Source organism: Tamandua tetradactyla, chromosome 8, assembly GCF_023851605.1.
Source record: "Tamandua tetradactyla isolate mTamTet1 chromosome 8, mTamTet1.pri, whole genome shotgun sequence".
NCBI classification, from domain to species: Eukaryota; Metazoa; Chordata; class Mammalia; order Pilosa; family Myrmecophagidae; genus Tamandua; species Tamandua tetradactyla.
Window position 1 is genome coordinate 89,839,199 of NC_135334.1, and position 18,995 is coordinate 89,858,193.

General features: G+C 34.6%; 1 protein-coding gene across 1 annotated transcript in view; it reads right to left on the bottom strand.

The window, feature by feature from the left end:
- COPB1 (coat protein complex I subunit beta 1) overlaps window positions 1-18,995 on the bottom strand; it is a 64,704-nt gene that overhangs the window by 29,780 nt on the left and 15,929 nt on the right. Inside the window, exons 9-14 of the mRNA XM_077114067.1 lie at window positions 18,852-18,959; window positions 18,624-18,770; window positions 17,683-17,828; window positions 14,807-14,903; window positions 1,972-2,132; window positions 973-1,093 (exon numbers count right to left, since the gene is read on the bottom strand). Of these exons, the coding sequence (XP_076970182.1) occupies window positions 973-1,093; window positions 1,972-2,132; window positions 14,807-14,903; window positions 17,683-17,828; window positions 18,624-18,770; window positions 18,852-18,959 (780 nt within the window). The remainder of the gene's footprint in view (window positions 1-972; window positions 1,094-1,971; window positions 2,133-14,806; window positions 14,904-17,682; window positions 17,829-18,623; window positions 18,771-18,851; window positions 18,960-18,995) is intronic.

An 18,995-nucleotide genomic window follows, 5' to 3' on the forward strand; every position in this document is an offset into this window, starting at 1 on the left:
AAGGGGGTTTAGGGTCATGTATATCACTAGAAGGCAAGCTAGTAGATGAAACAAGGGACTGTATAACATAGTGAAAGATGAAGGCAGTTAATAGCACAAATATAAGTATGCTCTTCCATGAATTAGAACAAATATATATAACAACTATAAGGTATTAATAATAGGGTGGTATATGGAAAAAAAATGCACCTAATACAAACTAGGGACTACAGTTAACAGTAATCTTAATGTTTTTCTATCAATTGTAACAAAGGTATCATGCCAATACTAAGTGGCAATAATGAGGGGGATAAAGGACATGAGGTTTTTCTTTTTGGAGTTAAGAAAGGGTTCTAAGATTGACTGTGAAGATGACAGCATAGCTCTGTGATTGTATTGAGAACCACTGATTGTATACTCTGGATGGAATGTATGATGTATGAATAAAACTTTTGGAAAAAACAAGATAACTTACTATTCAGAGTAAAAATAACAACAATGTATTTTGGGCTTTATAACATGATGTCGAAAATGTAGGACAACAGCACAAAGAATTGGGGTAGGGACTAAGCAGGCAGGAATGAATATTATTAATCTAAGTGAGTACAAAGTTAGACCTGTCAGAAGCTATGATGAAGGTATGATAGAAATGGGAATACATTTAAGAGACATTTTTGGGATAAAACAGACAATGATTGGATGAAGATGCTGCAGAGAGGCATTTTCTTCACTAGGCCTTGAATAACCCTAGCAAACAGAAGTGACTTCACAAATCCTTCTTTCTACCTCTTTCAATGGAATTATCACTCTGTATTGATATTATATTACTTTGCCGGTTCTGCAGTAGTATTGTATGTATCCATTTTTCCTACTAAACCATAAGCGTGTCCACACTAGAAACTACAGCCTTCATTTTTGGGTCTCTCATTATTTACTGCATATATAGGCACTCAATAATCATTTGTCAGATAAATGGAGAATAAATGAACTTACATTTTGTTTCTTCTTCTCCTGAACCAAAGCTATATAGCGCAAGGCAACCTTGGTCAGAGTTGTGGCAAGGGAGGCAGCAACAAAGAAATCTCCATCCAGAAGGAATCCTCTCAGGGGAGGTCTAGAAAGGTATCAAGGAAAATGAAAACGACCAATTTCCTAAGCATCATACACCTCTTATAAAATGATTCAACTAAGTCTTCCAATAGTCTCACTGGCACCCTTCAGTGACAGGAGCTCAATTAGCTCCCCCTTTAGCTTTCAGGAGGAAACAGAATGTATGGCTTTAACATTTATCTTCAAATGATTCAAGATCCAACTGGATATGAAGTGAGAAAATGGGTAAGGTATATATATTGAGTCAATGAAATATATTCAAATCTCAGTTTATCTGATTACTGTGTCCTTTTGGATAAGCTATAAACTCTAAACCTCAGATTTCTCTTCTGTAAAATGGGGATGATAAGAGACTTGAATTCATGGGGTTTGCAAGACTGTGAGACAACTTAGCATCAATGCCTAGCACATAGTAATCACTCATTAAAAATTTAGCCATTATTTTCATCAGCTTCACCATAAAATTGCAGAATAAAATCAAGGGGAAAATATGAAAAAATTTATTCCATTAATTAGAAATGGAAAATCTTCAAAACCATTTAAAAACTTTTAAGTTAAAATTATACTTCTATTTCCTGGATGCTAACAGGTAAAAAAATTCAAATATTGTTCAAATCATCTCCAGTTAGCATTTTAAATGTCAATAAAACAATTTTAGTTTAAACAGAACACATTTCAATGCAAACAGCTGTAAGGGATAGAGGATTAGAATCATTAACACAATCCTGGGGGAAATACATCATCTCCTCAGAATTTCTAATTACCTTAAATGGCCACTTTCATTTTAGTCAAAAATAAAAGTGAATATAAATCATTTGGATGTTTTACATAGAAAACTAATAAAAGAAGTATAACTGGTGGGGCAAAAGTGCCTTAAATTACCTGTCTTCCTCTTTCTTGGTGGGTCTAGAACTGCTAAGGGCACTCTGAGTTGCATAGGTGCCCATCTCAGTTACCAACTTTTGAACTGGCCCCACAGTGATTTCTTCTTCGGATTTTAATTCACCAGCTTCTTTCTTTATTTCTGACTCTACAATTGGGATCTAAAAATCAAGCAGAAACATCAATTTAGTAATAATATCAATAGAAAGCAAAAGCACACGTAAATATTCAATCATTCCTATTCAAAAGACTTTTCCTCAGTGGGGTCTTTGGAAATTGGAACTCTGCTTATTAACTTTCTTCTCTTTCTAAGATAGTGTAGTGGGAAGAATAGGTACTTGGGCTTGGACATTCCTGTCATTCTGCCACTAACTAGTTGTATGGCCCTGGGAAAATTAATTTATCCACTCTGTCCCTCAGTTTATTAACCTGTTAAATGGAAATCTTAATTCTCTCTACTTAAGTTACTTAATAGGAAAAAGCCTAGGACAGTGCCTAACACAAAGTAGATAACTCTAAATCTTCTTCCTCTTTTCTATGCCTTCTCTTGAAACACTAACCAAAAACAGCACTCATTCTTTTAACATGAAACAGATCTGACTTATTTGTACATAACTTCAACTATATATATTTTTCTTTAAACTTTTACTTTGAAATAATTTATTTTCTGAACATTTGAGAGTAGTATTCACGATGCTCCTTGAATACACAATACTTTTGTGTACATTTCATTAAGAACAAGGACATGCATTTATATAACCCCTTCAAGTACAATTATCAAGTCCAAGACACTGAATATTGATATAAAGTTTACAATCTTTACTCCTAATTTTTGTATGTCCCAATAATGTATTTTTGAGCCTTTTTTTCCTCCATTACTAGATCCCATCCAGAATCAAGTAGTGCATTTAATTGTCATTATCTCTTCAGTCTTTTTTTTAATCGTGGAAACATATATGCAACACAAGCTTTCCTACCTCAACCACTCCTGAGAATACAATTCAGTAAAATCAACTACATTCAGAACGTCATGCTACCTTCACTAGCATCCATTACCAGAACTCTCTCATCCCCTCAAATAGAAACCTTGTACCCACTATGCATTAACTAACTACCTTTTGTCCTTCCTGCCCCCTATTCTCACTCCTACCCCTGGTAACCTTCATTCTACTTCCTGTATTCTAGCTATTTCATATAAGTGGCATTTTACAATATCTGTCCTTTGTGTCTGACTTATTTCATTCAAAGTGATATTTTCAAGGTTCATCCATGTTGTAGCATGTATTAGAATCTCAAACCTGTTTTTTTGCCTTTAATTTTTTTTTTTTTTTAATATGGGCAGGCACTGGGAATCGAACCCGGGTCTCTGGCATGGCAGGTGAGAATTCCACCTGCTGCGCAACCGTCACACTGCCCTGCCTTTAATTTTTATTGTTACTGTTTAATCATTAAATTTTTTTTAATTAGAAAAGTTGTACATTTACATAACAATCATACATAAAATACAGGATTGCCATACATCACCCTACCACCAATGGCTTGCACTGGTGTGGAACACTGGTTAAAACTAATGATAGCACACTTATGTAATTGTACGATTCATTAAAATCCATCGTTTAACTTAGGGTTCACTGTGTAGTATAGTTCCACGGATTTTTAAAAAAATTTTTATTCTGTTACCATATATACAATCAAAAATTACCCCTTTTAATTATATTCAGATATATATTTCAGTGCTGTTAACTACATTCACAATGTTATGCGACCATCATCACACCCATCACTAAAACATTTCTATCACTACAAATAGGAATCTTGTACGTTTTAAGCCTTAACTTTCCAATCCCTATCCATCCTCCAATCTGACCCTCCATCACCTGGTAACCTATAATCTAGATTCTGATAACATATGAATAAATAAATCTTAGCAAGTTAGGATATATTTTTGTAAAAATATGTTGACAATCTTGTCAAGGCTTATAGTATGCACTATTATTTCTCACTAAAACCTTCAGGAAATCCACAAGGCTGGTATTAAAAGTAGTTCTTATCTCTTCGTGAATATTCAAAAACATGCCAGTTTGAATTAGCCTTCAGATTTGCAAACAAGAATAACCAGAATATGTTTTGACATATTTATGAAGTTTGTTTACAGTATGACAGAAACACCTTCAACTTTCAAAATACCCTAAGTAAACAAAAGGGTATGAGGAGTCAAGATATTTCTTTGTAAAAAAGATATAACATAGAAATTAATTTTATTTGGTGAAATTTACACCAAATTCTTAAAAGCATTCAAAAAAACACTAGCATCTTCTAACCGTCAAATAGTGTATTCATGTGGTAGAAGAATATACAAGACAAGTACTAGAAATAAAAAAATTTCAAATTATTCCATTCTTAAAATAAGAAATTTCCTTTGTTGGTTGGAAAGTATGTTTTATTTTTCATTTCAAATTCACCTTAAATGCTCAACATATATCTTTTCTTTTGTATGCTGTATGGTGGGGTCACATTTCATTCTTTTTCTATGTGAGTATCCCACTATGCAGCACCATTTGTTGAATTTTTATTTGTTTGTTTTTTTGGGAAGTGCATGGGGCAGAAATCGAACCCAGGTTTCCCGCATCGTAGGCAAGAATTCTACCACTGAACTACCCAGTACTCCCCAACATAGAACTTCAATACCAGAAAATATTCTGTACTTCTCTGGATAGATATGTTTTACATAGTTTTCAATTAATGTTGAAAAAATTACTTAACAATTTTAATCACAATTAATGACTGATCAATGTATCATTTTTTTTTTTTTTGCATGGGCAGGCACCTGGAAATCAAACCCGAGTCTCTGACATGGCAGGCGACAACTCTGCCACTCAGCCACCATCGCCCATCCAGTATCAATAATTTATTCAGTAATATAGATGGCATACTGACTATACAGGGAAAGATATAATTATTTCTTGTATAATTCTGCCCATTAGTAATACTTAAGCCAAGAATTTGATATATGTCCCATTCAATTGCAGTACATGTTTTCATGTGATTTGATGAACAAAAATATATAAATACAAGGTTAAGCTTTTTTCCTTTCTTTTTTATTTTTGAAATGAACAGCTCAATGACGTAGGGGTTGCTTAATACAATACAGAGAACCTAAGGGGAAAAGTACAAAATAGCACTTAACACCAATGTCAGTATTCATCTCATATGCTTACAATTAATAAATTAATTTTGTGTTACTTTTCTTTAGAACATAAACGAAAGCTATTAACTTGAACTTGAGGTTTATATACAACCTTATGCAAAATACTTTGGAAAGTAACATTACAATTTAAAATATTGAAAACTGAGTATCTGTGCTGAATGGTATTTTGATTTAATAGAACAAGAAGAGGACGACATTCAACTAGGAAGATTTATACTGATAATAAAGCTCTTAAAATTAACATCTTCCTCTTCCTTTTACTTACCAGAGGCTACAAACTGTCTTGAGAGGGTTTATTATGAGAAAATGTCAGTCACAGCTTTAAGATCTAACTTTGGAAGGAACTAATGAGAGCAAATTTGAAGGTGAGACTTCATCTTTGTTTTTAAATAATTGATCTTAATTTTTCTTCTTATAGAAAAAGTTTAAATCAGTTTATTATGAACATCTCCAAACCACTTATATTTTCAGCTTTTGGGTAAAATTTGGCACTTCATTTATACAAAGTCTATGAGAAGTCAATAGAGATCTTTTTTTTTTTTTTATTAATTAAAAAAATTAACTAACACAACATTAGAAATCAATCCATTCTACATATGCAATCAGTAATTCTTAATATCATCACATAGGTGTATGGTCATCATTTCTCAGTACATATGCATCGATTTAGAGAAAGAAATAGCACGACATCAGAAAAAGAAATAAAGTGATAACACAGAGAAAACACAAATAAAAATAAAAAGTACAAAAATATATAAGAGAAAGAAAAAAAAAAATAGAGATCATTTAATCTTAAGTCTTGACATCATCCATTTAAGTCCTTGGCACAAGCCCTTGCCTGTAAGGGCACAGCATGCCTGGATATGCCACCAGTGATCTTTTAACAGTTAGTTTCAAAAGCTGGGGGTGCACAGGCAGTTCAGTGTTAGAATGACCTGCTATATGGGAGACCTAGGTTCAATTCCTAGCCCATGCACCTCTCAAAACAAAACAAAACAAAACTGGGAAGTATTTGCTACAGTTATACATTCTTTAACATCTCATTTTATTAGCAAAAATCAGCAATATAGCTTTTCTTAGGTCCTCATGCACTAATATTTTATATCATTCTTCTCTAGTTCCTGAAATTCTTTGTCTGTACTGTCCACAACTATTATAAACTCAGTATTAGTACAGTAAGTGTTTCAGGAAGAGCAAAAAGATTCTCAGCCACTAATATCCCACATTAGGAAATGTGTATTACTAGTGACTATCTCTTCTATGTTACTCCCTATGTTAGGGGATTTATGTACAACTTCATTCATAGAAAACTGGTAAAGGTTTGTATTTCCCTGCATCATACAGCCCAACAATGTTAAATTTGTGCTCCTGGTGACTGAACAGTCTCCATATTCTGGTGAAGAAAATCTCCATTCTCAGGGAGCAGACTCTCCCTCCAGTCACCCAGGGCCGCCTGGTTTCCCCTGGCCCAGTCTGAGGTGGAAGAAACAAGCCAGAGCCTCCACCTCTGCTACTGCTTCTGGCCTGCTTCTCAGGAACAGTTTTTAAACTTAACCCTTTTTTTTTCATTTTTAAACAATTTTATTTGCACATTATATAATCCAATCTAAGTAAACAGACATGCCTTCATAACCATAATGTAAAGAAGACATTTCCTGTTCTTCTGCCTAGAATCCACAACCCTCTCCCATGCCACCCCCCACACCCGCCCATGCTGACATTTAGTTTTGGCACAAGGCTTTGTTACATTCAGTGGAAGCGACATTACAATGCTACAGTTGACTACAGACCCTAACTTGTATGATTTTACCTTTTCCTGTATATGTTTACCCATTTTTAAATTGGGTTGTTTGTCTTTTTATTGTTAAATTGAAGGATTTCTTTAGATATTCTGGTTATTAATCTTGCAGAGAACATATAGTTGGGGCATACTTTTTTATCCTTTCTACCAATCTCTGCCTTTTGACTACAGAGTTTACTCCATCTACATTTAAAGTCACTATTGATAATACAGGACTTCCATCTCCTATTTCGGTCTAAGTGTTATACCTTTTTTGTCTCTCACTTCTGTTAATGTCTATATTATATTTATCTGCTTTTTTGTGTTATACCATATTGAACAGCTTCTCCCTTCTATCTGGATATATTTTTCATCTATTTTCCCTGTGGTTACAATGGGGTTACAATTTAACATCTTAAATAAATAACAATCACATTTGGTGTGATACCAGCTTAACTTCAACAGCATGCACCTATACTTTTCTTATATCCCCTCCATTCCCCCAGTATTTTTTATGTACTTGTTACCACTTATTTTTCTACATTGTATGTGCAAAAACCTGGATTTATCTTTTTTTTATGCATTTGCCTTTTAACACCTGTAGAAAGTAACAAATGGAGTTATATACCAAACAATAAAATACAATAATACTGGCATTTATAATTACCAAAGTGGTTACCTTTACCACAGGTCTTTATTTCTTTATGTTGTTTCGAACCACTGCCTAGTGGTTTGTTTGTTTTTTAATTTAGAACATTGCACAGAGAAGGAAAATTTCATATGTAAATACTCATATGCATATGCGCACACACATGCACATAAGATGCAACAAGTGAAGAAATACTGAGGAAAAACAAAGAGGGAAAAAAATAAATAGAAGGAGGCAATGTTTCATTCGTAATGGCTTGCATTTCCTTATCAGATATATCCAAAGGAACCTATAAACCATGTAAAGAAGAACAGCTTTAGTTAATCCTCCCAGGTACACTGTTTACTCACGCCATCCTTCTTTGTATTTTGGAGCTTAACTACTTACATGCATCAACCAGTTCACTTCTTGTGGTTTCTTCTTTTCTTTCTACCTTTTATTTTTTTCCCTCAAACTACTACTTACTTTTGTCATTTCAGTTAAAAACATTAAACTGGTGACCTGCTGTTACAAGTAGCAACTTTGTAAATACCTGGTTCAATAGAAAAAGACTGGAGATATAAACCAAAAAACATTGATATGGGTTCTGCCAATATCCCAAAAGGGCATAGCCAAACGTTAAACATGCAACTGAAGGAGTAAAAAAATTAAGGAGATATAAAAGGCAATTGGGTATGGTCAGGCAGGTTTAAAAGGAACCAAAGTCATTTCTGTCAATGAAGATGAAAATATTTGCAACTACTTAAATTAAAAAATTATTATTATTATTATTTTTTTTTTTTTTAAAGAGAGAGGGAGGAAGGGAAGGAAAGACAGAGAGAAGGAAGGAAGGATGGAAGGGAGGAAGAAAGGGAAACATCTTTAAACATTTTCTTGTTTTATTGTATTTTGTTTATTTGTTTGTTTTTTACATGGGCTGGGGCCGGGAATCGAACCGAGGTCCTCCGGCATGGCAGGCAAGCACTTTGCCCGCTGAGCCACCGCGGCCCGCCCTAAAAAATTATTGAGAAGTCACTTAAAATAAGAATCCGAAGAAACAAGTGAAACTTGACAAAGGATCTGGAAAAAACTACAAAGCACATTGCACATTATCAGAAAAATAAAAAATATGGAGGAAAATTAAGTAACATAGTAGGCAGGATAATAACATATAAGGTGTCTCGTTTGGGTTCTGGTCTCAAGGTACCTCCCCACAAATTACCTATTAGACACAAAGGGAAAAAGGGTAATTTTACAATGGAGGAATCTGGCAGACACCATCTTAACCAAGTAATCATATTTAGTAGAACTAGTACTAGAATCTATTGATACCTTGTGCCTCCTAATTAGATAGATACACTTCCATAAAACTCTTGCCAATAATTGCATAACCTGATTGTAATCATCAAGAAACCTCAGAAAAATCTAAATTGATAGACATTTTTCAAAATAAGTGGTCTACACTTTTCAAAATATCAGTAATGAAGAAAAAAGGAAAATGAGACTGCAGGTAGTTTAGTGGTTAAAATGCCCGCCTTCCATGCAGGAGATCCGGGTTCAATTCCGGGACTGTGCACCCAAAGGGGGAAAAAAAAAGAGACTGTTTCTGAAAAAGATAAATTTTAGATATGGATTTGACATAGACATAGATGAACATATAATTATACATACAGATGCATTAAGAAAACTTGAGTATAATTCCATCAAATATGAAGAATAGATGATAAAACAATCTATAGTAGTTATCTAACTTTGTATCTTTATTAGTTTTTGTTTTATGCAGGTATATGCTATAATTAAACATTTTTTTAATTAATATTTTTATTGATACATCTTCGCACACATATAGTCTACACATGGTGTACAATCAATGGCTCACAATATCATCACATAGTTGTGTATTCAGCACCATGATTATTTTTTAGAACATTTGCATCACTCCAGAAAAAGAAAAAAGAAAATACCCATATATCCCATAACGCTTATCCTCCCCCCACTGCCCCTGAACACTACTATGAAGAATTCCTTTTAGCACTGCTTGCAGGACATGGGGATGAACACTCTGAGCTGTTGTTTATCTGAGAATGTCTTATTCTTTCTCTCATTAAAAACATTTTTCATTATGGAATTTTTCAAACATAAACAAAAAGGGAAGGAATAGTAGTATGACTCCCACGTGCCCACTGTCACCCAGAGTCAAAAATTATTTATATTTTGTATCATTGTTCTATCTATTCCCCAAGACCCACATTTTTGGGGAGCACTTTAAAATTGAGTTCCGGACATCACATCATATCACCATAAATATTTCAATCTCTAAAAGATAAAGACATTTTTTTAAAACATAACTATAATACCAGTATCACACAAAATAAAATTAACAATAATTCCTTAATATTATTATCTAAAACACAATTCATGTAAGTTTCCCAATTGTCTCAAAATGCCTTTTTTTGTTTATTCAAATTTGTTATCTCTTAATTCTTAGGGCCTCTTTGAATCTATAATTTCCCCCTTACCCCTTCCCTTTTTCTTCACACCACTTAAAGAAGAAATTGAGTAAGTAATCTCTTACAGATTTTCCCACCTTGATTTCTTTCTCAACCTCATTTTCTGCCACTTTATTATTTAGATTTTATAAATTTCATACTTCTTTGTCCCTTCTGTTAATGCCTAATTATATATGTATTTGCTTTTTTTGTGTTTTACCATATTGAATGACTTTTCATTTCTATCTGCATATATCCTAAACATATAAACAATCATATTTGGTTTGATAACAGTGTAAGTTCAATAACATGCACATATACATTTAGTATATCCCTCTGTCCCCCTATCTTTTTTTTTTTTTGGACTTGTTACCACATATCTTTGTATATTGCATGTCCAAACACATACATTTATCATTATTTTTATGCATTTCCCTTTTAGTACCTGTAAGATATAACAAGTATTTGTTACAAACAATACATTGCAATAATACTGGCATTTATAATTACCCAATGGTTACTTTCACTGCAGGTCTTTATTTTTTTATGCCACTTTGAACTACTGTCTAGTGTCCTTTCCTTTCAGTCTGAAGAACTCCCTTCAGCACTGCTTAAAGGGCAGGTCTAGAGGTGATGGATTTTTCCAGCTTTGTTTATCTGGGAATGTCTCTTCCTCTTTTTTTTTTGTACACTGTATGGCAGGTCACATTTCATTCTTTTTCTTTGTATCCCACTATTGCAGCACCATTTGTTGAATTTTTGTTTGTTTGTGGCAAGTGCATAGGGCCGGGAATCAAGCTCAGGTCTCCGGCACGGCAGGTGAGAATTCTACCACTGAACTACCCCTGCACATCCCTCTCCTCCTCATTTTTGAGAGAGTTTCACTGGATATAAAATGCTTGGCTAGCATGTTGTTTTCTTTCGGCACTTTAAGTATTTCAACCCCGACTGCCTTTTTGCCTCCACAGAATCTGATGAGAAATTGGCACTCAAACTAATTGAGACTCCCTTGTATGTAACATGTGGCTCTTCTTTTGCAGTTTTCAGAATTCTTTCCTTGTCCTTTGCATTCTATAGTTTGATCAATATACGATGGGTGTATTTTTCCTGTTTATCCTGTTTGGGATTGTGCTGATTTGAAAGGAAGTATGCCCCCTAAGAAAAGCCATGTTTTAATGTAGATCCCATTTCATAGGGGTAGAATGGTCTCTATTCAATACTGTATGTTTGAGGCTGTGGTGAGATCATCTCCCTGGATGATGTGATTTGGTCAAGAGTGGTTGTTAAACTGGATTAGGTGATGACATGTCTTCACCCATTTGGCTGGATCTTGATTGGTTTATTGGAGTCCTATAAAAGACGAAATACTTTAGAGAATGAGAGATTCAGAGAGAGCAGAGAATGCTGCAGCACCACGAAGCAGAGGTCCACCAGCCAGTGACCTTTGGAGGTGAAGAAGGAAAACGCCTCCCGGGGAGCTTCATGAAACTGGAAGCCAGGAGAGGAAGCTAGCAGATGACACCGTATTCACCATGTGCCCTTCCAGCCGAAAGAGAAGCCCTGACTGTGTTCGCCATGTGCCTTCTCACTTGAGAGAGAAACCCTGAACTTCATCAGCCTTCTTGAACCAAGGTATCTTTCCCTGGATGCCTTTGATTGGACATTTCTATAGACTTGTTTTAATTGGGGCATTTTCTCGGCCTTAGAACTGTAAAATAGCAACTCATTAAATTCCCATTTTTAAAAGCCATTCCATTTCTGGTATATTGCATTCTGGCAGCTAGCAAACTAGAACAGGGATTCTCTGGGATTCTTGAATGTACATAGCCACATCTTTTGCTAAGTTTGGGAATGTCTGTCATTATTCTTTGAACAGTCCTTTTGTCCCTCTTCAATTTCTTCTCCTTCTGGGTCTTTCATAATGCATATATTGGTGCACTTGTTAGTGTCCCAAAGGTGTCTTGGCCTATTTTAGCTTTTAATAATTATTTTTTCTTTCTCTCCTCAGCCTGACTCATTTCAAGTGTCTTGTCTTCAAGTTCAGTGATTCTTTGTTTTGCCAGCTCCAATCTGCTCTTGAAACCCTCCTGGGCATTTTTCATTTCAATTTATTACAGTCATCAACTCCAGTGGTTATGCCTGGTTCCTTCTGTAAAATTTCTATCTCTTTAGTTAGAGTCTCATATTGTTCATCCACTGTTTTCCTAATGACTTTAGTTCTTTCTCTGTACTTTCCTTTACCTCCTTGAAAGTTTTTAAGGTCCTTTTTTTTTAAGGCTTCGTTAATTATTTCCACATCCTCATCTTTTTCATTGGGGTTTTCTGTATTTTTACCCTCTTCCTTTGGATGGGCCATCATTTCCTGTTTCTTTGTTTTACACTGTTTTTGAACACTGTACATTTTAATATTTCAAAATATTAAGTTTGGGATTTAATATTTTGGTTTTGTAACCAGCTGGTGATAAGACAAAAGTTTTCTTGAGCTTCATACCTCCTATTAGAAAGGTCTGCTCAAGGCGAATGCAGTGTGCAGGGTTTTCCCTGTGTTTTGGGTCTCTGTTTTGCCCTGTGCTTTTGCTTGTTAGCTGTTTCAGGGTTCCCTTGTTTACTGGAATTCGATTGTCCCCTCTGTTTCCCAGGAGACAGACCTTCTGGATGTTTGACTCTGGCAGGAATTGTCCCAGAATGTAGGCCTCCATAGGTTTTTATACTCCTTTTGTTGTCTCATGCTTTTGCCTAGAGAGCAAATTCTGATCCCAAGTCAGTGTTTCCCAGCCAAAACAGGGCCAAGGACCCAAAAAAGGAGTAAAGATCATCTCCAAAGTGCCCTGGGGAGGAGATCAGAACGGGAGCCAACAGATTCTCTGTCAGTTCCCCAAGCTGAGCTTTCTTGGCCTGCCCAGCAAATATAGCCTCTTCAGCAAATTGTCCCTGCAGCTCTGAGAAAGCACTGCATCTTTAAATCTCCAAAGCCTCTGCCTCTGTCCATGGAGGGTTGAAACAATAACTGCTACTGTCTTTGTCTGGTGCAGAGCTGAAACAATGCCTGCTGCCCCCTTTGTCCAAAACAGGTTGAAACAACAGTTTCCCTCAGAGCCAGGATCTTGTGATATGAATTCACTAATCAAAACCTACAACCAGTGATCAGCTATGCCCATCCTTGTTCTTGGGAAAGAGGATTTTTATGAATCTTTATGTAACTGGCAGCTAGCCATGGACAGGACATCACAGTGGCCTGTTCCGAGTGGTAGATGGGCACCAGCAGCCACTGTGTGGAGAGAGCAATTTACAGTTCTTTACACCTTAATTTATCTGCCTCTTCCTCCTGCTCTTCCCTGGATGCTGGTACTCTTCTGGCCTCTGGAGTTTCAAAATAATTTTTTCAGATAGTTCCTGCCTGTTTAATAGTTGTTTTGGTGGGAGGACTGATTACTAGAGCTCCCTTCTCTGCCATCTTCCCTAAAACTCTCTAGAATTTCATTCCTTTTCAAGGCAGAATAACATTCCACTGTATGTATATACCACATTTACATATTTTTATTGAGATATCTTCATGCTCTATCTAGGCTATCCAAAGTATACAATCAATGGCTCACAACATCATCACATTGTTGTATATTCTTTTTTTTTTCTCATACATCACATTTTACTTATCTTTTTATCTGTTGATGGATATTTGAGTTACCTCCACCTTTTGGCTACTGAGAATAATGCTGCTATGACCACTGGTGTAGATACCTGTCCCTGCTTTCAATTCTTTTATGTATATATCTAAAAGCAGGATTGTGGGGTCATGTGGTAATTCTGTGTTTAACATTTTGAGGATTCGCTATTTTCCACAGCAGCTGCACCATTTTACATTTCCACCAATGTACAAGAGTTCCTATTTTCCACATCCTTATGAACATTTATTTTATCATTTTTAAAATAATACCATTCTTATAGGTGTGAGGTGGTATTTCATTGTGATTTTGATTTCTCTAATGACTAATGATGTTAAGCAACTCATCAGCCATTTGTATTTCTTCTTTGGAGAAATGCCTATTCAAGAACTCTGCCCACTTTTTAATTGGGTTTTCTTTTTGCTGTTGAGTTGTATCTTTCTTATTTTTTAAACCAAGTTGTTATTATATATTTATTCCTAATACCAGTCTAACATCTAATTTAAGAGCCCCAAGAGTCTTTAACCATTATCAACTCTAATTCCCTCATATGATGGGAAAAAATTGGGGTCCACTCAGATTAAGGATTTATATCCAAGGTCCTAGAGCTAATTACTGGCAGAAGAAAGACTAGACAAGCAATCTGCTGTTGTTTTTATTATACCATATGTCATCTGGATGAGGAAATAATGCCAGTTTTAGTTCATATATATTCTAAAGTCAATCTTGTTCTTACAGTATTTGTGATCTCCTTTTAGAACACACAGACTAAAACAGTTTTATGAGCCTAGAGAACCTTCGTTCAAAGAAAATCTTACTCAGTAGGGTAAAATACATAGATAAAAGAGCTACTATGTTTCAATTAGGGTAGGGGTAACTAGGGGGAAGAACCTCTCCTAATTACCCATAGCATCTAAGGAGGAAGAGTCTTCAAAGTTCAGTTTGAAACTGGCTTAATTAACTGGGCAATTAAAATACATTTTTTCAGTGTTCTTCAGCCCAGACACAACAAAATAAAAACACAGAAGCATATCACCCATAAAGTAAGTTTTACAAAGCAAAACATACCTCCCCAAGGGATCTGCGGACCTCAGTCATCACACTCTGAATATCTTCCTTGGTACTACAGTATTCTCCCAGGATCCATAATGCTCCTCTGTAAATCCTAGAGCAAGAATACAAGTTCTGAAACACCAACCTTGCAAACAAATCTTGATGCCGAGACTCTCTTAGTGAATTCAAGCTCAAGCAAGAAAACAAGATTTCACAGTTTGAAAGGATTATGGATGAAAATTTAAGAAATATCACAAACACTCTACTAGTTTTTTTCAACCTCTCCAGAAATCACAAGGATTAAAAGGAAAATATCTATTTTCATTCAACATCATTAGAAATATTCTAATGCTGGGTAAAGTCAGTAAAAATAAAATACCCAAATGTTTTCCAGAAAACGAACTACTGCAAAGGTATGAATCTCGTACATAGAGTGTCTAAGTTCAGAGTATAGGGGGGAAATGATACTACATGCCATGGGCTATGTTTAACAGGAAAACATCAAAAGTACCACAGCAACACCAGGCCTAAATAATGAGGTGGAGAGACAAGAGTTATGGGAAGGTTTGAATTTTCTATTTGGGGCAGGTGTGTTTATTGGTTATCCTTCTCTTTGGAACAATGAAATTATCTAAAATTGAGGAGTACTGATGGACTGCTGACTTTGGACATTATACATGATGCCTAATGAATGGAGGTGGCAGATGGATGCAGTGAGAAGTAGATCAGTGAACGGTGGTATATACATATGATCGAATACCATGCTGCTAAAAAAAAGGAACAAAGTTGTGAGGCATGCAACTATGGGGCAGTTGGTGAGGCAAAATAAGCCAGTAACAAAAGAGCAAATATCATATGGTTTCATTTACAAAATACTTACTAGAAAACAGGATTGTATGCTCTTAGAGCAGTCATATTTAGTCTGGAGTGGTAATTGCTATTTCTTGATTTTTTTTTTTTTTTTTTTTTGCATGGGCAGGTACTGGGAATCGGTAGAGTGAGAACTCTACCTGCTGAGCCACTATGGCCCACCCAACTATTTCTTGATTTTGAGAGGTTGTTTTATATATGTACAACCTGGTATTTGGAGATAAGAATGAAGCTGATCAGGTCAGGATTAAGGTAATTCAGAATACAGGGGTAAAGAAGACATTGCTTGTATTTAGAACTTCATCTACTTGTAGAGACCAAAAGAAGAAAGTTTTATTACTCCAGAACCTAAATTTTCTGTAGCATATACTCTAACCACTAGAGAGAATGGGAGATGGATCAAAGGTGGTGGAAGAGTTATGCAGAGAAGGTAGGGTTTAACAGATAGGTATGATTGCTGAATCATTATATTGATATTTCTTTTAGTCTCCAGTATCTTAGAGCAGCTAGAAATAAAAACCTAAAATTATGGAATTGTAGCCCATATCAAGCACCGAAATCTGTTCTACAACTGATTGTTGTGATGTGCTTTGACATTTGCAGGTTTTTTGTATATATGTTATTTTTTCACAGAAAAGAAAAAAAAGTCAATTGTGATGATAAATGCATAGCTATATGAAAAAAAAGACTGAATGACAATAAATATTTGCCATTATGGAGAAAAAGAAAAAAAAAAAAGCTGGGCTCAGCTCTACCACTTTTTGCCCATATAAAACTATTTAATCAATAAGAGCCTCATTCATTCAATAATAAACTGATGGAAATAAATAAAAATAAAATAGAAAAATTCATATGCACACTAAGATTCAGCTATTTAATATTATACTTTTAAAAACAGCTACCTTTAATGGTAATGTAATGAAGTATTTTTGCACTACGTTACAGTATTTCAAATTGCCAGACACCACAGGCCTGCCTCACTTTAAATTTCCTTGTTGTGCCAATTTGCATTACTAATGAACTGGCTAAGAGAGAAACTGTAAAAAGGACCTATGGAAGTTAATCCTAAATGTTTCATATTGTGGCCTTATCTATATTTTCATGTCAATTTATTTTTTCTCATCATTATTCACAAATAAAATATTTCTGAATTCCAAAAAAAAAAAAATGTTTCCAGAAAATTATTTTTTCAAATAACTTGGTTCTTATCACTTACTACTCTAAGAAATTTATCATTTTAATGTAAAAAGTAATTTTCTTTTTATTATTTATAGTCACTGAAAAGAAGAGGCAAGATTCTGAACACAACAATGGACAAGGAAGGAGCACAAGGGATCAGTAAAAAAATTAACACAAAAAGGTAAAGAAAGCAACAGTTCTCTAGTTTAAATGTTAAACTGAATAAAGTCTTATACTGAAACTATCGAAAGTAAACCCTTGATAACTATTTTTATCACAAAGAAGCCAGTCTTGCTCTCTTTCATAAATATGAATACATTTTCATATCATAAAATTAAATTTTAAACTGCACCTCTTCTTAGATAGACATACTGCAAGTCTGTTATAGTCTTTCAATCAGATATTCTAAATGAGGCAAAATTTGGATGCAATGCTCCTTTCTCATTAGTAAAGGCTATGTGATGGCAAACATATCATGCCACTGCATTTTCAATCCTTCTCTTCCACAAAGCTAAAGGGGGACATAAACAACAATGATCCAAAAGTGATTTACACATATATTCTTTAGTCACTTATGATTCACATTTTAGAGGAAATTAGGATAGAGAAACCTAGTTAACTCACTACTAAAAAAATAAATAAAAATGATCATTTTGCCCATAAAGTGTGAATTAGCCATGGGTGAGGGTAGGATGATGTTGGCTTATTTTATTTTGCCTTATTGTGACTTGTCTTCAATCATCTTTCCTTTTATTATATTTTCTATCTATAGACTCTTTACAGATAGAAACTGATAAAATTTAGCTTACTTGATCTTATATTTATAAGTATTTTAAACCTACTTGACAGATTTAATAGCATGAAAGACTTCAAGCATCTTCTCAACAATAAGCATTCTCAGATTATCAAAGCGCTGAATGGCTTCACGAACAAACTCCAAGACATCAGCAGCTGCTGCTTCATTATTATCACTGAGAAACTCCATTAACTAAAATAAGATAAAACAAAAAAATGGAAATAGAACAATCAGACTATTTTCAGAAAGAATTATCTAAGGCAAGAAGTAAATTAACAAATTTACAAAGAATGTAATTCTTCATTTTCAAATACCTAACAAAATTGAATTGAGAGCCAAGCACCATAGCATAAACAAATACACAATGGCTTTTTTGGTTTCATGTGCAGCAAAGTTAATCACAGAACTGCTTATAAAACAGAAGCTGTAATCTACACCTCAAAATAAATTAATTAAATACTCCTCATTTATAACTAAAAACAAATTCATTTTAGAGAAAATTCAGAGCTGAAAGGCAAAATTTGAAATAAAATGACATATTTATCTGAGAGTCATAGACAGCAAAACATTCTAGATTGGTGAATTTTTCGTATCACTGAATCCTTCAAGAACTTAAACTATTTGAAATACTTCTTTGCCTTACCAAATGATACATATATGTATGTATGTATGTATGTATGTATGTATGTATGTATGTATGTATGTATGTATGTATATACACACACAGCAAAATATGTAATTTTAACAAACATCAATTATACAACAATATGTGGGGCTACTTTCTTTGTCACTATGTGCTTTCTGATGAGGATGTATGAGAAATAGGTCAGAGTCCTTATTCTTCTAAGCTTAAGGGTGGATATAATGATCTCTCTCAACCATGAAATTTTATGATTCCAAAGAGTCGAGATTTCTGGAGGAGAATAAGTAGAAACCTAAAAAAAATTCTTTTAGAGATCTTCAAAATTAAAAATCTGAATTACATACCACAGGAATAACATTTGCAGCCATATCTGGAAATCGGACAGAACAGGAATGCAATGTTCTCACAAGAAGTTGTCTGTATTTGTCAGTATCTTCATGCTCAGTTACATTATTTGTTTTAATCACTTCTTTCTTCAGGACAATAACCAGCTATGGGACAAAGTAAAAATAAGTAAAAATTATATCATGTATAGCCTGAAAGCTTACATATCCTATCAGAGTTTCATTTACCTCTTCAACATTCCTAGAAGACACAAGATCCAGGGCTAACTGCAGAGTTTTCTTGCGTACTTCTAAGTCTGGTGTGCTTAATACTCTTAGGATGTCCATAACCAAATCCTGAAAAAGAGCAAAAATCAAGAAGTAATACCAATC